Source organism: Chiloscyllium plagiosum, chromosome 23 (assembly GCF_004010195.1).
Source record: "Chiloscyllium plagiosum isolate BGI_BamShark_2017 chromosome 23, ASM401019v2, whole genome shotgun sequence".
Classification (NCBI taxonomy): Eukaryota; Metazoa; Chordata; class Chondrichthyes; order Orectolobiformes; family Hemiscylliidae; genus Chiloscyllium; species Chiloscyllium plagiosum.
The window spans coordinates 21,514,891-21,537,217 of NC_057732.1; the positions used below are offsets into that span (position 1 = coordinate 21,514,891).

At 39.1% G+C, this 22,327-nt stretch overlaps 1 protein-coding gene across 3 annotated transcripts in view; it reads right to left on the reverse strand.

Annotated features, from left to right (window-relative positions):
• Nucleotides 1–22,327, reverse strand: part of cerk (ceramide kinase) — an 80,209-nt gene that overhangs the window by 51,155 nt on the left and 6,727 nt on the right. For 2 of the 3 annotated variants that reach the window (XM_043713702.1, XM_043713703.1), the window contains exons 2-4: nucleotides 15,673–18,802; nucleotides 4,127–4,258; nucleotides 850–972 (exon numbers count right to left, since the gene is read on the reverse strand). In XM_043713702.1, the coding sequence (XP_043569637.1) occupies nucleotides 850–972; nucleotides 4,127–4,258; nucleotides 15,673–15,985 (568 nt within the window). In that variant the 5' untranslated portion in view covers nucleotides 15,986–18,802. The remainder of the gene's footprint in view (nucleotides 1–849; nucleotides 973–4,126; nucleotides 4,259–15,672; nucleotides 18,803–22,327) is intronic. The other variant, XM_043713704.1, reaches the window with a different exon arrangement.

Genomic DNA, 22,327 nt, shown 5'->3' on the forward strand with positions numbered 1-22,327 from the left:
TAGAAATTTGTATGAAGACCCTACTGACTTATAAAGCATTTGCTTGGTTATCTCAAATTTGACAAATCAAGAAAGCCACCATCACAAGCTGTAGAACAGGAGAATAATGGATCTGCACCAAAACGTACAAGAGAAAAATAAAATAAATTTGAAACCCCATAAACGCAAGGACCAAACCTACAACATCATTCTCAAAGCTATTACAATTTATATTATTCCTACCATTACAACCAAAATTTCATGACAATTCCAAAATTACTGGAATTACTGGAATCAGCGAGGGTGCTGAATGTCTGTGCATGCATTTAAACACAGAGCAGGTGGGGAGTTAGAGCAACTTCCTGGCTATTCAGGTAAGCCATGAGAACCCTCTGAAGTCTCTGACTCGAACTAAGAGCTGGAGATTTTCTCTGGGGATTCTACACACTGGTTAATTGTCTGTCATTTCAATTTCCTGAACAACTACAACATGGTCAATGGATGTGGACATCTGCATAGCTCAGACTCCTATTTTCCAGGGTATATCTGATCTCCAACTATCTGGGGAATCGAAGGTCTCGGCCATTGTGTTTAATGTGACAAAATAGTACTTGAGATTATTCAGTTTCAGAAAGAGAGGGGGAAAGAAAAAAGGGGGGGGGGGGGGGAAAAAGAGAGAAAAAGCTAGAGAGAGAGAGAGAGAGAAAGCGAGAGAATGAGAGAAAGCGAGAGAGAGAAAAAGAGAGAGCGAGAGAAAGCGAGAAAAGAAAGAAAGGTCATGTATCTGGAACGATGCCTCAGTTTACCTTGGCTTGTAAAAATACCACATATTTGAAAGTTCTATCTTTACTTCACTAAAACATACAGTACCTTGTAAATCCAACTGTTCTTTAAGAGCTTTTACCCACTGGTTACAGAGTAAATGGTCACTGCAATGAAAGGTCACTTCATTGCACTCCCAATGGTGTTCTTTTGATCTCTGCACATGATACACTAAAGATAAAATGAAATAATTATGAAATAATGCATAGTATTTCTAAAAAGTGGAAGACAACTTTAGTGCACGTACACAACATATCTAGTTGGCTAGGAATTTTGAACGAGTGCTGAGTTCAAAGCAAGAGTTCATTTTATCTTACAAAATCTACCAATCTTAGAAGAAGCCTAACATTCTACAATCCAGAAATGTAAATCAATATTAATCTTAAATGAGGACAAATAAACAACTTCCAAGGAAAGCTTGATAATTTCCTAAAATTCTGGGAAGCCTAAATCCATTCTTTTGATTCTCTGGGCTTTGATGCAACTTCACATTGTCCACCAAAGCAATCAAGTGGCTGGCACATTTCCAAGATGATAACTTCCATTCATTGTCAACAACTGGCCAAAAGATTTTAAAATTTCTGTTGAAAAAGGATTTTCCCCATTTTTCAGCAACTCTGATATAATGTTTTATTTAGAAACAGAGCCACTGTAAGTATTTCATAAACTAAGATTTGAGTTTCAGGTCATTATTAGCTTAGAATTAATTACATTCTGGTTGCCTAGTTACAAATTACATTGTGTGTTCAGAAATGTCCTTATAGGTTAGTCTCCAGACTATGAACTAAATGAAGGTCATCAACACCTGAAACCTATAGGAACTCTTTACATTTGTTAGTCATCTAAGAGCTTGCACTATAATATAGAAAACAAGGAACTTTCTTCAACTCTTAGTTGATATGAATTTCAAAGTAATGCCAACAATAAATCATGTTAACACTGATGGAGGATATAGAGTTTGTTGGCAGCTTTCTCAAAGTGCTATAAAACTATAGTACTCTACGTGAGCAATTTAGATTTTAAAAAAGTTTTGAATGATACTTCACTCTGCTCCAAAGCCAATAATTTCAGATTCTGACAGTTTGGTAAATGTAGGTTTACTTGATAACCACACTAAATTTAGGAAAGTACATCATAATCCAAGTTAGCTACCCTGATATTTATTACATTTTCAGCCTGAAGTACACTTCTTATTTTTTTAAGAAATGTTTTTCCATTACTCATCAGCTGACTTATTTAATGCATTGCCTGACATTACGAAAAAAGATACACACAAAAGGCTTTGGAAAGTTTGGTTGAAACAAAGCCAATTGTCCTTAATTTGACATAGAAAGATTAAGTTGCACAATAGGGTAGGTACAATTTGCACCAATTAGAAATGTTATCAGAGGTGTACTTTACTTTTACTGGCTTTGCAATGTAGTTTGGAACAAGATTCACTTAAGATATGGCAGGAACAGGATACTGATTAAGGATGATCAGCCATGATCATATTGAATGGTGGTGCAGGCTCGAAGGGCAGAATGGCCTACTCCTGCACCTATTGTCTATAAGAGGTTTGACGCCCTGAAGTTCATAATCAGTTCAGTTCAGTCCACTTCAATCCAGTGCGAAATTTGAACAGTTTGCAGTTAAGGTTGTCTGAGGAATTTTGAAGCTTCCTTTTCATTCTTTTTAGTGCAGAGACAACAGCGCTTCAGCTTGTCTGGGAATTTAAAAAATTAACCAGTATTCAATTACTAATGGAAGAGCTCAAGGCATGCAGCCAAGTTTATTTGCCTCGAGCTTTGCTGTCCACAAAGAACAATGTGCAAGCCTGCAGCATTACTCAGATCTGCTGACCCTACATGAATCAGAGGATGCTGATATTCTAATAGTCTTAGAAACATGCATTTTCTTGTTAGTGTAAAATTATTTTAAAAACATCCAACACTTGATTATCAGATCCAAAAAAATCAAAGGCTACTGAAATTGGTGAGACCACACATCAACAGATTAACACATATAACATGCTTTTAAGCTTAATAAAATGCACAGAATGAGTGTCCAATTAATGCAAAGAGTGCTTGGAGTACAGTTGCGAAAGATTAAGAACACTGATCTTTGTCTCTTTACTGGAAAAAAGAGACAAATCAATTTCGGCTTCTTCCCAAGAATGGATGAATAGGAGTGATTGGTCATCCTCCTTTAGAAAAACAATGAGTCACCTACTCAAAGGCATAGTGAAGTTTTTGTGTATTTCTTTAATGGTCAGTTGTAGTAATGGACAACAATAACATTGGTATTCTGACAGAATGTGATTGAATGGATTGAAGGATACTGTACACCAAAATTTTTCGTATGATCTTGCAGTCTAAATGGCAATTTCAACAAAATGTGTTTAATGTTGGATACAAAATAAATTTGGATATAGAGGGGTATGAGAAAATTGAAAATAAATCCCACCCTAAATTGAAAATGAAATGACCTGGAGGCAGATAACACGACTTGATTACTTGTATTAATGCAGGAGCTTCTGCATAGAATCTTGCTCACAATATTTAAATGCCATGAGTACACAGAAAAACAGCCAAAGGTTAAGAGCGCAAGCAAAAATCTATCAGATTTCATTTGCTCATGCAGCTGTCCATATTCTTAAACTTATTATAGATCACTAAATAGCAGTGACCTATTACTGAAAATTGTATCCATTACCCTGAAGAATAGCAAGAGAAATAACCATTATTCCAAGGTATGAAAAACAAATATGTTGCATACAAAAACTACAGAGACAAAATTTAAATTTAAATAAAATTTAAAACAGAAATGAATACATGCAGTACCAACACACAATGCCATAAAGTGATGATATAGGTACAAATAGTATTTGCAAAACAGATTAAAAATTAATCTCCAAATAATTATTTTTTTAACTGCTGTATCAGCTGGCGGCAACTCTCTCAGGAGTGGGGGCAAATAACTAAGTGAATAATCAAGAAAATTAATCACAAATAAAACTACTATACAAATTATAAGGCTCACAGTGTACAGTCATTTCAAGTTGAAATAATGTGTCAGATGAATTGGCAACTAAGACAGTGCAGGAAATCCCCTGATGTGATCTTGAGTTTGTACTTATTAAGCTGTTGTAAGCAATAAAGATGCTATGATTGACTTCAATAATGCTAAGTTTAGTACAAGAAAAGGAAAACAAAAATAACGAGACTTGGTAATTGTTATTCAACGAGAATAAAAATTAGAAAACTTAGAAAAATTGAAATTGACAGAATTATGCATAGATGAATGAAAATGTTGTTAGTACTGTTTGAAATATGAATAGCAGTACCTGTAAATGCATGCAAAGTTAGCTCAGTAGAAAATGAAGGCATCTTCTGCCATCTTCCACTTTCTTTACCTATTCCATCTTCTTCAGTTTCACAAACAGCAACAATATCACAGACAGGCACAGAAAGATTACCTGTTTGAAATAAACATTTCATTGTTTTTTTAAATTCTTTTTAACAAGCAGCAGCACTCTTTGACTAAGCATGTTAATAGATAACAACGTGTTAAATAACCGCATTAATTCTTGTTCATATCCTGACAGCAAAATATATGAACCACAAAAATCAAAAATGACAAGGTTAGTTAATGTTTCATGCAAAAAAATGCAACTTGCACCTGCAATTTAGACATTTTAATTAAACTCATCTATAACTACTATACTGAATGACCCAGATTTTAAATTATTGGAAAATTAAAATATGTTGTCAACAGTCCACTCAAAATATTTCTGGACTGGAGTGGTCACACCAAAAAAAAATCTTAATTGCAGTGCTAGCTTTATAATTAATTTTATATTTTGGCCAATATATTTTATGCAAAGTAAAGCAGCAAATTGCTGAAATCAGGAAAAAAAAACCCATTAAAATTTGAGTTTAAGAATTACGCAGAAATAATGAACTTCTGCCTTTCAGGAGCTCATTTATAAAGTATATTGCTTAGTACAGGAGAAAGCCTTAATGGCTTACTGGGTGGAAGAAAATTCAAAATAGTCACTTTAGACTAATTTGCCCCAAATTGCATTTGACAAGCTGGGACTCTGGCTATGTTGTAACCTGCAACATAAATGGTGACAGACTGACAGATCACGTCTCCTGTACTGAGCAATAATGACAACCATCACCCAAAGTATCTAGTCACAGACTATTACAGTATGGAGGTAATTCAGCCTAGCTTGGCAACTCTTTTGAAAATATCTGATTTAGTTCCACAATCCAATTTTCTCACACACCCATTCAAAATGGCTCCTCTTTAAGTACGTAACTCCATTATCTTCAAAAAATTACTATGGCATTTGATCTACCATAATCTATGTATTCTAAATCTAACAATAGTGCGAACAAATTTCTTCTCCTTGCCCAATTTGTTATTTTGTGTCTCAAAGGCAGGGATCGCAGTATCAAAGATGGAAGTGGGTTACTCCAAGGGACTAGCAATACATAATCAAAATACTGCAGATAGGATAGAACAGAACATTACAGCACAGTACAGGCCTTTCAGCCCTCGATGTTGCACCAATCTGTGAAACCAATATGAAGCCCATCGAACCTACACTATTCCATTTTTATTCATATGTCTATCCAGTGACCATTTAAATGCCCTTAAAGTTGGTGAGTGTGATACTGGGGATCTGAAATAAAAACAAAAGACAAAGCAAAAACTGCTTGAAATACTTAGCAAATCATACAACACCATAGAGTGAGGAATAAAATGGATATTTCTAGTGGATGATGTTTTGGTTTTCTGCAAAACAATTTGTCTGCTCTTCTGCTTTGCATTTACTGGCTATTAGCCACATGGTGGCTAGGGACAGGACTATGAATCTCAAATTAATGTATATGCATTTATTTTCAAATGACACCACTTCTACAACACTGGAACCCTAGAGGTTGCTGCAGCACTGAATACTGGTATGCTGTGTAAACTAGAAAGTAAAGTTAAAAATAGATAATGCTTAGCACAGACACTGAGAATATTTCACAATATGTAATAACTGTAAAACAAAACAATCTTAAGCATCCATTAGCTGCAAACAAGCATATTGCAAGATTTTAATGCTTCGCACAAACTTACAAATACAGGTTAGTGCATGAAATTAACTACACATCATAAAATTAGCCCAAAAAGAAATGGCAAAGTTCTTCAAAACTAAGGTTACACATGCACAAATGATGCTCTATTTTAACGTGATACTGAAAGGGCTTGACATGGTAGACCAAGGACTTCTTTTTTTCCACGTCCAGTTGGCAATCTAGACATGGAAATGCAATCTCAAGTTAAGGGACTGATCATTAAGGTCACAGATTAGGTGAAGTCTCTCAACTCAGTTGTGAAGTTTAGGAATTCTCTGGGTCAGACAGATGTAGTGTTCCAAGATTGAAAGTATTTATGGTTTGTCTTGGGAATTACGGGATATCTCAAAATCACAATACAGAAACCATTTCACCCATCATGTCTGCATCAGTTTTCCGGATGAGCACTTCACTTAGTGATATGGGGAATAGACAAGAAAATGTAGTTAAAGCTTAAAAAATCAGTAATGATTGAAGTAAACAGCAGGACAGACTTGATGATATGGTCTGTTCATATAGCATTTTTTTTGTGCATAGGAAGGTATTTTATACATTGATCAACAAAACAGTAAATGGTCTTTACCCGGTTTATCATCTTGGTTAAGTAGGTGTTTGGAAAGGTAGAAACGGAAGGAAAGGGCAAGTAGAGTTGCAGGTTTGTTTCCATGTTGATAGTGGAGTCGTCACAAAATTTTATACCAATGATTCGATCCAGTTAATTGTATTTTGTGTACAATTTGTGAAAACAGTCATATCAAATCAAACACTGACTACTAATTTTAATTAGTTGATATTTAAATTATAAATCTGTTTTAAGATTATTGTTATTTAGTTAAATAGTCACAAAGTAAATTAATGCAGGTGACACAAAAATAGGTGGAATGGCAAGTTCTGAGAGCGAGGGGCGGTACGGTGGCTCAGTGGTTAGCACTGCTGCCTCACAGCAACAGGGTCCCAGGTTCAACTCCATCCTCAGGCGACTGTCTGTGTGGAATTTGCATATTCTCCCCATGGAGAAAGTGAGGACTGCAGATGCTGGAGATCAGAGCTGAAAAATATGTTGCTGTAAAAACGCAGCAGGTCAGGCAGCATCCAAGGAGCAGGAGAATCGACGTTTCGGGCATAAGAAGCTGCCTGACTTGCTGCACTTTTCCAGCAACACATTTTTCAGCCCACATTCTCCCCATGTCTGCGTGGGATTCCTCCGTGTGCTCCGGTTTCCTCCCACAGTCCAAAAATGTGCAATTCAGGTGAATTGGCAATGCTAAATTGTCCATAGGGATAGGTGCATTAGTCAGAGGGAAGTGGGTCTGGATGAGTTATTCTTCAGAAGGTCGGTGTGGACTGGTTGGGCCAAAGGGCCTGTTTTCACACTGTAGGGAATCTAATCTAATCTAAACATTTTACAGAGTACTGACACATTAAGTGGGCAAATAATTGGTAAATGAAGTTATGATGTGGAAAGATGTGAAGGGAGAATTAAAGAACAAACATTATTTAAATGGAGAAAAACACTGCAGAAAGCTGTAACACAATGGAACTTGGGGGGTGCTTGTGCATGAAATATAGAAAGCTTGCATACAGGTGCAGCAGAAAGACTGATGGAATGTTGACCCTTTTTTCAAGAAGGTTTGGAGTGTTAGGAAATCATACTGCAACTGTACAAGCTGGTGAAACTACATCTGGAGGACTGTGAACAGTTTAGTCCCCTTAGTTAAAGGAAGATATTATTTCAGTGGATGCAATACAGAAAAAGTTCATTAGGATGATCCTCTGTAAGGAAGGACTGTCTTATAACTAAAGATGAAACAGTTTGAGTTTCTATTCATTGACATTAAGAAAAGTGAACGGTGATCTCAATGAAACATACAGGATTCTTAATGGTTTGACAGGGTAAATGTGGAGAGGATGGTTCGCAGAGTCAAGGATCAGATGGCAGAGCGTCAGTCTTAAATTGATTCTGAGCTGAGGAGGAATTTCTTCTCCCAGGAGGTTGAAACTCTTTGGAACACCTTGTCACAGAAAGCTGTGAAGGCAGAGTCTTTGTGTATATTTAAGAATGAAATGCATAGATTCTTGATCATTAGGTGAATTGAGGATTATGACGGCAACACATGAAAGTGAATGCATAGAATGTCAGAGCAGCTGTGATTCCACTGAATGGTGGAGTGAGCTTGAGGGGCTCAATAACATACTGCTGCTCCTATTTTTTATGGTCTATAATCTGATGGTTACTGTTCAACTTTAAAGAATTTGAGAATGGTTTTAAATTTGTCGCAAAATTCTATGTAGAGTTACCTTCAACCTTTGTGTTCTCAAATTCTTCTCAGAACAAGTGATGATGAAAAAAGTGGATTTACTGGACAGCTCAGTTTCTCCTTCCAAAACAGTGAGGTCAATGCATACAACCTCAGGCAAATATACATGCGTGGGCATCCACTGATTACCACTTAATGTCACTGAGTCATACAGCACAAAATCAGACCTTTCAGTGCAATTCGTTCATGCCAACCAAGTTTCCCAACCTAAACTAGTCCCACTTTGCGTGTTTTGGCCCATATCCCTCTAAACCTTTCCTATTCATGCATCTATTCAAATGTCTTTTAAATGGCGTAACTGTTCCGCATCTACCACTTCCTCTGCCAGTTTATTCCACACACAAACCACCCTGCATGTGACAAGGTTATTCTTCAGGTCCCTTTTGAATCTTTCTCCTCTCATGTTAAAAATATGCCTCCCTAGTTTGGAACTCCCCCACCCAAAGTAAAATATTTTTGCTATTCACCTTTTCTATGCCCCTCATGACTTTCTAAACCTCTGCAAAGGTCACCCTTCAACCTCCCATGCTTCAGTGACAGCCTATCCAACCTGTCCTTATAACTCAAACCCTCCAGTCTTGGCAACACCCTGGTAAACCTTTTCTGAACACTTTCCAACTTAATAATGTCCTTCCTATTAAAAGGACAACCAGAACTATGCACAATTGCATGTATGATACAGCTAAAGCTACAAAACTCTCCTGTTTTTTCGAAATGAAGTGAAAATAGGTAAGGATATAATGACAGGGACAAATTTCTTTAAATTGCCAAAACCAAATAATTTATTTTTTAGAATGAAATAATTCTTATTAGTTTCTTATTACTTCTGTAAAGCTGTAGGAAGATCAAAGTAGTGTGAATTTGATGTCAAAATGGAATTAAATTAGATTTGCTACTACCCACAATAATTTTACAAATTTGAATTTGAACTCTGTTTCATCCTTACATGTGGAATTTATAAATATAATCATGAAGCATTGTTGAGAGTTAATGAGTGGGATCAGTTCTGGGCCTTAACTCTTCACACAATTTATATAAATAATTCAGATGAAGGGACTGAAGGTAAAGTTGCTAAATTTTGCTGACGACATAAATATCGTACAAATTTAAGTTGCAAAGAGGACATAAGGTAGCTATGAAGTATACAGCTAGGTTTGGTAAGTGTGGGCACAGATTTGGAAAACAGAGTGTAACGTGGAAAAATGTGAAATTGTCCAAAACAGCTCAAAGAACAACTAAGAAGCATATTATCTCAATGTTGAGAAATTGCAACACTCGAAGATTCATAGGGATTTGAGTTTCCAAGTGTGCAAATCACAAAGTATTAGTATGCAGGTACAATAAGTAATTGTGAAAGCTTCCAGAATGCTCTTGTTAATTAAATGGTATTCAATACAAAAGTTTGGAGGTCATGATTAAGTTAGGCTGCTGAGACCACATCTTGAGAACTGTTCACAGGACCATCTCTCCAAAGACGGATGTAAACCTGTGCAAGACTGTTCTGAGAAAGCTGACTGGATTCAACTGGGTTATCTTTTGAAAGAAAGGTCTGCCTGTTTTTTTGTTGGAGTTTCTGGGAGTAGGTGGTGCATTGATCAAAGCTTCCAAGATCCTTCGGGCTCTAGACACAGTGTATATGTTAAAAGGATGCATCCTGGGGGAGAAGCTAGACATAGCGGTCACGTTTAAAAATAAAGGAACTTCTTTCAGTCCTTCATGTGATGAGTGTCTCTGGATTGGCTAAGCCAGCATTTATTGCACATCCCTAATTACCGTAGAACTGAACAGTTTCTTAGGCTGTTTCTACAGGCAGTTAGGAGTCAAACATTTGCTATGAATTTGCATTTACATGTAGGCTTTATCAGGTAACATTAGCAGATTTCCTTCCTTAGCAGACATTAGTGAACCATAGAGGTTTTTACAGCAATTGGCAGCAATTACCATGAGACTAGCTTTTAATTCCAGGTCTTTATTTTAATCAAATCCCACCATGGCCCTGGAACGTCTAATTGAGATTCTGAATTACTAGGGCAGTGACATCACTATACCACTGCCTCCCCCACAGATGAGGAGAATTATTTTTTCACTCAAAAGAAGTTACTATCAGAGTCATACAGCATGGAATCGTACCCTTTAGTCCAACCAGTCCATGCCGACCTTAATCCCCAAAAAGAAAACTCGCCCTACCTGCCTGCACTTGGTTCATATTCCTCCAAACATTTCTTATTCATGTACTTATGTAAATGTCTTTTAAACATTGCAACTGTACCCACATTCACCACTTCCTCTCTAAGTTCATTCCATTCACAAACCACTGTTTAAAAACAAAATTGCCCTTCAGGTCTTTTTTAAAACCTTTCTCCTCTCACCTTAAAAATTGCTCCCTAGTCTTGAAATTCCTCATCCTAGGGAAAATACATCAGCCATTCACCTTACCTATACCCCTCATGATTTTATAAACCTCTAAAAGACACCCCTCAATATCCTATGTTCCAGTGAAATATGTCCCAGCCTATCCAGCCTCTTATAACCCAAACCCTCCATTCCTGGCAATATCCTGATAAATCTCTTTTGTACCCTCCCCAGCTCAATAATATTCTTTCTCTAACAGGAAGACCAGAACCGGAAACAGTCCTCCAGAAGAGACCTCATCAACATCATGTACAAACTCTCTCGTGCGAAAGATGGGAAAGGCAGAATCTTTGAAAATTTTTAATACATAGGTAGACTGATCTTTGATAAGAAAGTAATGGCAGGTTATCAGGAGTAGACAGGAAACTCGGACTGGAGGTTAAAATTAAATTAGCCAAACCTTATTCAATGATAGAGGAGGCTTGAATGGCCTATTTCTGCTCCTAAATTGTATGTAGTTTAATTTTCTAATTTATTAATCACGGCTTTCGTCCAGAATGTCTAATAGAATACACCAAATTACTACTGGGACAGATTCACGCACACTTAGTACCTGATTGGTCAAGTCTAACCGGAACATGCCTTTAGCACTCTTGAAAGTGTATACACAAGTTTGTGATGTGCATCTCAACACAGACTGTACAGTGTGGTGGAAACTTCAAAAACACTACAAGACAATTCAATTTAATAGCTTTATGTAATATTTATATTGTATTCTGCAGACAAGTGCTCAGTTTCAAAGCTATGATATGGTCTCTATGACACCCACAAATTACAGATTCTGGGACTATGTAAGCAATGTCAACTGGAAAAAGATGAATTGCAATGAGAGTTTTCAACTAATTGAACAGCATTCAGCTTTTTGCTCTCAAAAAGACATAATCCAGATTGGTTATAATCAAAACCTTGCAATAAAAACTGTTTGTGTATCTCCAAAAATGTGTATTCCCTACAACACGTGTAAAACTTGCCAAAGGGAGAAAAATGAATCAAAGATCAACGAAGACCAAGAGAATTTACAGGCAAAGAGCATACCAACAAAAAGACAAAATCAAACAAAGCCAGAAATATAGTTGCCAACTAGCTGTGTGACAGGGCTGCTCTGCATTTTTAATTTAAAATTATTGTCCTGGTTTGTAAATTTCACTATGTCTCTACTTCTCCTCCCTTTCTCCATAACCAACTCCCAGCTTGCAGTCATCGGATTTCTGAACTCTAATTCTGGCCACTTTTCTTGGCCTTGCTATTGCTAGCCACGCCTTCAGTTGTCCAAGATCTGTTCTTTGGAATTCACTCCGAAAATGTCTCCACTTCTTTGTCAGGGTCTCCTCCTTGAGTTCATTTTTTCCATTCTTGGGCTGTGGTTCTCGCTGGTGAGGCCATTCCTAGTTTTCCAGAAGGCAGTTGAAAGTAAACTGCATTGCTGTGGCTTTATGTAGGCCAGATGGGTTTGGATAGAATTTCAAATCTGTTTCCTGAAAGGACGTGACTGAACCAGATAAGTTTTGTGACAATTGACAGTGATTACGTGGTCACTGTTAAGCCAGCTTTTTACTGCAGTTCTTTTTATTGAATTCCATACTCACTTCATCTCATTCTTGTTGACTGCAAAACTGATATCAAAAACAAAGTTAATCAATTTTGCAAATCCTTGGAATAAAAGTATATAATTTGGCACACACTTACCTTGGTGCCAATAAGAAATACAGATTAATTTGATTATTAAAGTATTGCAAGTCACACAAACTGACAAAGATTTGGCTTTTATTATATGGGATTGCTGTTTTCAACCAGTCACAACAACAAAAAAATTAACTTGCTGAAATTCAATTTTTACAGTAATAACATAACTCCAGTAAATGTAAATACCAATAAATACAATACCAATTTTTTTGACAAGCTCCAAGGTCATTTCACATCACAACAACTTGGGCTATGACCCCTGCCCCATATCCAAACATTATTACTATGAGAAAAGCTAACGCTGTCTACATTAAAAAGGTAATTATTTCAAAGATATTAGTTAAGTACAGATAGATGAAATTTAATGATATTTCAAAAATGCACTAATTTTAAACAACAGTAATGCCTACTAAAAAAGTATAACAAAATTATTAAAGACCACCCTTAAACATTTGTTTTCATCTTTAAATGCAAAACAAAGATTCCAGGCCCAGCAATCAAGAACTCAATGCTTTACTCAATGCCCAATAGATGCAAATTTTCTGGATTGCTCACGTACAATTATTGCACAAAATATGGAGTTTCGGGATTGAAGGTGATTTAGCTGTTTAGATCAGAAATTGACTAGCTGTAAGAAGACAGAGGGTGGTAACTGATGGGAAACGTTCATCCTGGAGCTCAGTTGCCAGTGGCGTGCTGCAAGGCTGTTTTGGAGCCACTGCTGTTTGTCATTTTTATAAATGATCTGGATGTGGGCGGAGAAGGATGGGTTAGTAAATTTGCGGATGACACCAAGGTAGGTAGAGTTTTGGATAGTGCCAAAAGATGTTTTGGGTTACAGAGGGACATAAGTAGGATGCAGAGCTGGGCTGAGAAGTGGCACATGGAGTTTAATGTGGAAAAGTGTGAGGCGGTTCACTTCAGAAGTAGTAACAGGAATGCAGAATACTGAGCTAATGGTAAAAGTCTAGGCAGTGTAGATGACTGGGAGATCTGGGTGCATAAATCCCTGAAAGTTGCCAGCCAGGTTGCTAGGGTTGTTAAGAAGGCATATGGTGTGTCGGTTTTTACTGGTAGGGGGTTGAGCTTCAGAGCCACGAAAATTCCACTTCAGCTATACAAAGCACTGGTAAGACCACACCTGGAGTACTGCGTACAGTTCTGGTCACCGCATTATAGGAAGTGGAAACTTTGTAAAGGTTTTAGAGGAGATTTACTAGGATGTTGCCTGGTATGGAAGGAAGGCCTTACGAGGAAATGCTGAGAGAATGGAGGCTGTTTTTGTTGCAGAGAAAAGGTTGAGAGGTAACTTAATTGTGACGTATAAGATAATCAGAGAGTTAGATAAGGTGGACAGTGAAAGCCTTTTTCCTCTGATGGTGAAGGCTAACACAAGGGGACATAGCTTTAAATTGCAGGGTGATAGATTTAGGACAGATATCAGGGGTAGTTTCTTTACTCAGTAGTAGGGGCATGGAACAGCCTGCCTGCAACAGTAATAGAGGCATTTAAATGGGCATTGGACATACGTATGGATAATAATGGAATAGTGAAGATTAGATGGACATCAGATTTATTTCACAGGTAGGCGCAACATCGAGGGCTGAAGGGCCTATACTCCGCTGTAACGTTCGACGCAGATGTAACGAGGATGCAAGTGGTGCAGTAGTAATGTCCCTACCTCTGGGCCTCGAGTTCAAGTCCCACCTGCTCTAGAGGTGCATAATAACATTTCCAAACAAGTTGGTTAGAAAAAAAATCTATAGATGTAATGAGGAATCGAGTGGCACAGTGATCGTATCCCTACCTCTGAGACAGAAGACCCAGTTTCAAGTTCCACCTGCTCCAGAGGTGTGTATCATCTCTGAACAGGTTGATTTGAAATCATTTCTCTGTAGATGCACACTTCCTCCTTGGAGGAGTTGCTATGCAGAGAGCAAGAAAAAAAGATTATCCAGAGATACTAGCGCAATTGTAACAATCCCTTAACAGTCAACCATCATACTTGTGACATTACACGTCTGTATGGCTGACTTATCAAATAGTTAATTTGGAACAGTGTACACTTTTAATTTCATCTGTCAAGGAGAGGGATTCCTTGCCAGTTCTCACTTCCCATTCTCAAACACCAAAAATCATCTTGAAAGCTAGAATGACAAAGATTTGCCTTCTGTTTTGAGCAGGCTGTGCTGCTGTCAAGCCAGCACATCTTATCAGCTGTTAATTAAACGAATAGACTTGAATTACTGATTTTAGATGGGCTACTTTTTGCAATGCTTGGCTTAAAAAACAAATCAATCAATCAAGGAGACCTCAAAAGTTACTTTTACAGAAAACTAGGTGGCCAACTCAACTGAAGTGTTTGAGAGAATAAAACTGGGTTAAATGTGCCCAACACAATTAATGAGAAAACATATTCAAATCTGGATCTTTTGCTCAATTCAACAAATTCCATAGTACAACATTATTTCCTGTAATTCTAAGGAACTGACAACCACAACTTTATCAAGTGGGGATGCACAACAAAGGTTAGCCTTGCCTAGACACTCACAACTCAAGAATGAACTTAAAATATTATAGAGCAAAATATTTTATGAGTTTGGAGATTCCTAGAGCAATTGAGAAAAGTTTGAATGACTTTGTAGAACTACAATTTTACATATATTTTGAATAGAAAATAGGTCAGAAGGAGAAAGTCGCAATGAGAGCACGATGGTTAGAAAGAAACTCAAAGTCCAGAGTAAAGTCCATTCAACTTTTCTTTGAAACTTAAAGTGACGAACTTCAAAAAACAAGCAAGTAATACCTGACGATGAGGTTGAATTTGCAGCCAGTCTGGCAGGTTTGAAGCCACCGGATTTCAGGGCACCACTCAAAGGCATAAATCTTTTATAACAAGGTGGAGAGAAAGCAGAGCTAACTTCTGGAGTCCAGTGAACCTCCTTCAGACTCTTCTGCCTGAAGTTCACCGGACTGGAAACATTCATTTTGTTTTCATCTCTCCACAGATGCTGCCAGAGCTCCTCCAACAGTTTCTGTACTTTTATTTTGTTTCAGATCTTTTAGCCTCCCGCGGTTCTTTGTTCTACTTTAGGTGTTGTTTTCACACGGTGACAGGGGGGCGAGCTGCGTACAGGGAGAGTCAGCCACACTCTCTCACCTTGGATCTGACTCCAGAAGGTGACTGTTTCACTGACAGAGAACTGGGGGGAACAAAGTAAACAAAATTCTACCTCACCGCCCCCCACCACCACCATCCCAAACCAATTTCTAAAGACCCTACAGCTCATTCTCCCCCCCGAGGTGAACGACACACGACACCAAGGAGGCGACTCTTGACTCACCCGTTCCGGATGTCGAGGCTTTCCTCGGACCGAGCGGCTGCCAACACAAAACGGTCTCGGTTAAGGTGACTTCGAAGGACTGCTCATTGACTAACAAACGCGAAACGAGCAGCGGAGGCGGCACCGGCCGCTCCATGGCAGGCGACCGGCAATCGCTGAGATGCTGAAAGGTGTCGCGGGCAGGCGGAGGGGATTTCGGGGCGACCGGCTCGGCTCCGCCGTCAGGGAACAAACATCGCCGGACACCGCCGATCCTCCCTGTTGTTCGCCGCCGACCTGCTCGCGGTTCCTTCATCCACCGTGCTTCCGTCATCGCGTAGCGGGGAGGAGGGGAGCGCGCGACGATCAACACTACCCCAACCTTGATGTGGTGAGGGTAACGACGAACCAATCTGGGGGCGTGGCCTGGACTAACCCAATTCGAGAGTGGAGCCGGGAGCCACACATTATGGGGGCGGAGCCCAAACGAATCCAATCTGAGGGCGAGGCCAAAACTGACCCAATCTAGGGACAGGTTTTAGATTGACCCATCTAAGGCGGGGCCTAGCCTCACTCAATCTGGAGGCACGGCCTCGACTCACAATCTGGGGGCGGAGCCTAGACTGACCAAATCCGGGGGTGGGGCCTAGACTAACCCAATCTGGAGGGTGGGGTGGGACTAAAACTGCCCCTTTATGGGGGCAGGGCCAACACTGGCCTAATCTTGGGGAAGGGCAGACCTAAAAATTGCCCAAACTGGGGATGGAGTCAATACTGCCCTAATCTGGAGGGGCAAACCCAAACAGCAGGCAGGCTGGAAAGAAGACTGCTCCAATAGTTCATCTTAACAGTGTGGCCCAAGCTGAGCTACATAGGCTGTCTCACTTAAAGTTGGGGTTGCATTTCTGAAAATTGTGACTGTAAGTGATAAAACTTTAAGTGAAGCATTTGTGGAAATCAATTTTAAAATTGGAGTTTGGTTTGGTTTCTTCAATAGAAAAAAAATAACATTTTAATAATTTCATCTATTTCTTTAATCAACCTGTTCAGTGGTGGCATTAAACACTTCTGGAGCAGATGGGACATGAACCCACGCCTCTCGGTCCAAGGGTGCGGACACTACCATTGCACCACAAAAGGGCCACTGATATTTCACTTTTACTCTCTCAATTGACAAACAATACAATCTGTCCTCAAAATACCTACATTTTAACATTAGTAAAGAAAACTGTTAAAATTAAACAGCATTAAAAGTACAACAGTAAAACAAAATTGTACCATTTTACCTACAGTGCCTCTCATACTGATGCAATGATGTAGACTCCAATGGCCCACTGTAAGACGTCTGCTTTGTGTCGCCCTCACTCACTGGCCTGTGAGACATGGAATGTCCCTTGTTTCCGGCTGCATTGTGACTGCTGCCCGGTGATGGAGTGTCGGCAGTGTCTGTCGATCCACTATTTGGTGGCAGTGCTCCTTTTGGCTGCAGAGGCTCCTCTGTTTTAATTGTTGCCTTGGGCTGGGACTACTGCGGAGCTTTCATATTGGTGTCCTGTGGGTATTTGGGAGGTGAGATCGTGCTGCTCAATTCAGTCTTGTTGACATCTGGTGGATCGGGGGAAGATGGGTTCACAGGCACCATGTAGATGAGAGGGACAGCTCGGTTGTATCCAGGCTCATCCTGCTGGCAATGGCAGCATCCAGGAGGATGTTGTCAGGTGACAGTTGTGGCAGCGACCACACTGGCAGGCAGTCTGGGGACTTATGGCTTGGTTGGTGGGTCTCTGCTTCAGATCTCAGGCAGCAGTGTAACACTGGGAAGGACTGCAAATTGGAAGACTGGAATGGCCTTACAACAGAGAGGCTGAGGTTATGCTAAAATGGCATAAATTGTGTCAAATGAGGTACTGCAGTAGACAACATTATAACAAATGCTCCTCAAGATTTATGGTTCTAATAATTTGCCAACATTAAAGCAAAATAATGTGGAAAACGATATCCAAAAACAAGCCAGCCAAGGATGGTGCCTATTGATGTTTTCATATTTAATGTAAATGAGTAGTGATGAATGTAACTTTCTGATCAACAATGCCCACTTGTTTTTTCTCAATTTACAACTTGTGCCTTCTTTGCAATATATTGGTCAGCTCCCTCTCCATTGCCTCATTTACATGTTTACCATTCACCTTTGGCACTTCACCAATCAAATGGTCAATTGACAGAGAACACTACTGTTTTGATCATAGAAGTTATCGCTACAGAAGCCTGATCTTGCCGTCAATAACATAAAACAGTGGTTGCATTTCAACAAAATACATGTGAGATGCTTTGGGGCAGAAAGAGTGTTATAGGGAAAAATTTCACATTGGTGAAGAGGTGCAGCAGCGGTTGGCATCAAATGAGGAAGCTGTAGGATGCAGAAAGCATGAGAAACAAGGGCCATACAACCACCTTGCTGAGTTTCTCCTATCATTGTCACAGAATACACTGATCTTCTTTGTTACATTGTTCGATAATCCCTTTATCCTGGTTGAAGAACAACTAGTCAGACATCTCAATTACATTCTGATAATACAAATCCTGAGGCTGCTTTGAAAATAACATACAAAAGTGTTGACGTGATAAAGATAATTACTTTAATGTAAAACAAGATAATCATCTAGGTGACTCCTCGTTGTGATAATTGGTGGAAGCCTGCAGCTCCTGCTGTGGGAAGTCTTAATACATGTGGCTGGCTAATTATTGAACATGCAAACCTGTTGAGGGTAGGTTGCAGGATGCAGTAGCTAAGCTTCTATGGGAGACAGTTTAGAGACAATTTGGCTCAGCTGGCATGTTGACGTTGTTTGTTTGAGAAGCCAAATGAGAATCCAGTTGTTCTCATTTTTAAAAAAAATCCCATTCCCTTTAGCCAACATTTCATTACATTCAATGAACTGAAGGAGAGTATGTTGGAAAAGATGACCAATCTCTCCAAAGCATTTATCCACTTAATCCAACAATCTCTCCATACTCAGACCAAATGTCCCTAAGAATCCCAGCTGTAGTGGTGAAACTCTTCAGCACATGTTCCAATTTTCCTGATGGTTTTTTTGTGAGGTTGGCAGTTTTCTTCTCATTCTCCGAGCCATTCTTCTTTTCCAGGTGTTTCCTGATGTTAGGAGACAAATTGGAAGAGAGAAACAAGAAGAATTAGGATGAAAATGATTGAGAAAAAAACTGTCATTCAAAAAATAAGTTGACACTTGCTTATACCTCGAGACAAATCTTAATGGGTCTTGATTTCTGTTGACAGGCTTTGAAACATGTATTTGGAAAGGCAAGGACTGATTAGGAATAGTCTACAAGGCTTTGTGCATGGAAATCATGTCTCACAAACTTGATTTGAGTTTTTTGAAGAAGTAACAAAGAGGATTTGAGGGCTCTTGAGGGCAGAGCAGTAGATGTGATCTATATGGACTTCAGTAAGGCGTTCGACAAGGTTCCACCTTGCACGCAATATTCCAACAGTGGCCTTACCAATGTCCTGTACAGCCGCAACATGACCTCCCAACTCCTGTACTCAATACTCTGACCAATAAAGGAAAGCATACCAAACGCCTTCTTCACTCTGCGACTCCACTTTCATATAAGTCCTGCTAAGATTTGCTTTCCCAAAATGCAGAACCTTGCATTTATCTGAATTAAACTCTATCTGCCACTTCTCAGCCTGTTGGCCCATTTGATCAAGATCCTGTAGTAATCTGAGGTAACCTTCTTTGCTGTCCACTACACCTCAAATTTTGGTGTCATTTGCAAACTTACCAACTATGCCTAATATGCTCACATTTATATAAATGACAAAAAGATATGGACCAAGTACCAATCCTTGTAGCACTCCACTGGTCACAGGCCTCCAGTCTGAAAAACAACCCTCCTCCACCACCCTCCATCTTCTACCTTTGAGTCAGTTCTGTATTCAAATGGCTAGTTCTCCATGTATTCCATGAGATCTAACCTTGCTAAGATAGGATAGTGAAGAAGGCATTTGGTATGCTTTCCTTTATTGGCCAGAGTATCAAGTACAGGAGTTGGGAGGTCATGTTGTGTCTGTCCAGGACATTGGTTAGGCCTCTGTTGGAATATTGCATGCAATTCTGGTCTCTTTCATAATGGAGAAATGTTGTGAAACTTGAAAGGGTTCAAAAAGGATTTACTAGGATGTTGCCAGGGTTGGAGGATTTGAGCTATAGGGAAAAGCTGAACAGGCTGGGTTGTTTTCCCTGGAGTGTCGGAGGCTGAGGGATGACATTATAGAGGTTTCCAAAATCACGAGAAGCATGGATAGCAAATAGACAAAGTATTTTCCCTGGGGTGGGGGAGTCCAGAACTACAGGGCATAGGTTTAGGGTGAGAGGGGAAAGATATAAAAGAAACCTAAGGGGCAACCTTTTCATGCAGAGGGATGTGTGTATGGAATGAGCTACCAGGGGAAGTGGTGGATGCTAGACAATTGCAACAGTTAAAAGGCACTTGGATGGGTATATGAATAGGAAGGGTTTGGAGGATTATGGGCCGGGTGCTGGCAGGTGGGACTAGATTGGGTTGGGATATCTGGTCGGCATGGACGGGTTGGACTGAAGGGTCTGCTTCCATGCTGTACATCTCTATGACTCTATGATTTCTTGGCAGGTTTTGTAAATTCCAGAAGATTTATGTACTTTTTACCCATAATCGTCTGCAGTTAATAATCCAAAAAACAACTTGCCTTACCTTCCATAGGATTCCATACATCTCCCCTGCATTCCCCCACCCCATTACCATGTAAAGCTGTAAGAATATTTGTTTTGATAATTCAGCTCTTTGTGCGCTGATTATGTAAATCAAATGCACTGAGACCAGACCTGCTATTACCTGGTCTAATCACGAAACTATGGGTTTCAGGTACCAGGCACTCCAAAATCGAATTTCATGGAAACAGGTAGTCATTTAAATGGCCCAGTGCCTCTGGGAACTACATGTGTAAACTATAGACTACTCCACTAATCCTGTTCCTGTCAAGATGAGAAATTCCAGATTTGGGATGGAACTTGGAAATCCTAACTTCACTCTACTCTCTTAAAATAAGCCAGAAAATAAAATGGCCTGTAGTGTGGCACTGTAACAAGGGATCAAACGTTAATGAAAACCAACTTCTGTCCATGTTAAAAAAATTGGGGCCCATCTCTTTCAGGTCCCTCTCAAATTTACTCAACGTTGTAATTCAGAATAACTAACTTGGATAATTCCATGAAGTTTCACCTTTAAACCATAAAAGATAAGTCATTGTTTTCCACCAAGTATATGGATGAAATAGAACACCTTAAAGTCTTTGCTCCTACATGTGCAAATGGAGAGTCCCTTGAATGCTTGTCATGCATGTCCATTTTGATAACACATTGAAACCCATACTTGAAACTGTTCATTCATTGAAATCAAAAAAAGGATTTCAACCAAAAAAATCTTCCAACAAATTCTAGTTACATAATTCAAAAGGCCACAACAAGAATGGACTGCTTAATGGTCACTTGGAGTGTAATTTTGTGCACTCCTGATATTTTCACTCTCTCACTATCCACCTGGCACAACAAAAGAGTAGTGACACAAAAGAAATGGTCCATAATATTAAATGCATGAGTGCATTTGAAAAGGCCACATGAGGAGTCATTGGCATGAAAAGCACAGTGAAGCTAAATTGACGGATCAAGCCCATTCTCGGGGCTATACCATCCTTCTCATGATGTCCTTTGTCACAAGTCCTTTGGTAATTAGTGAGTTTAACATGGCAAAAATTCATCGGGTGAACTAAAGCAATACATTATTTTTTTTTGTAAATGATATAGTGCTTCATGATGTATCATTCAGTCAGAATTCTAACTTCCCTGTTCTCAGTATCCAACAAGAAGGATCCACAATTGTTAGTGTTTATAACATTCCAGCACCTTATGGTTGTTCTACTACTCTAGTAATGGCTATTAACCATCCTTCAGCATTGACAAGCCAGAACACTATGCATTGTGTTGATGTTGCTGCAGTGTTTCAGTGATAGTGAATGATTTTAAGAAACATCCACAAGACAAAACATGGCAATAGCCCTAGGGTTGAAGTGTCTTTTTATTTCACCTTCCCTCACTTATTCCTCCAACTACAGTTTAATATTTCAGCAAAAAGATACATCCTTGTACTCTCTCACTACTGCACTGGTGTTAGCCAGGATTAGGTACTCAATACGCTACAATGCAAAATTCAGTGACCCATAGAATTCAGTGTGCCTTTAAAAGATTTGAAGAACTTCTTTGTGAATTCCTTCTAACTTATTTATTATCTTTTTTTAAGCACAACATTAAAAATAACACATTTTAAAAGGTAGGGATTGCAAAATAGGCACTACTATAAAGCCTGTCAACTAAATTAGAATATACTTTCCATATGCACAGGTGGAACCTTTCTTACACATCAAGGCTTGATAATGACCTTTTAGTTTTCAAGATAAGTAAACCCATAAGCTTTATGTCACCTTATGTCATGTTCTCAATTCTCAGAGGGTGCATTATTGTTGCAAGACAATTCTCATTAGACTGTTGAGCTCTCTTGCATCTTTTCGTCCTAGGGTAAGAAATCTTCCTGCTATTAAAATGAATGTGTAGTACTGAATCAA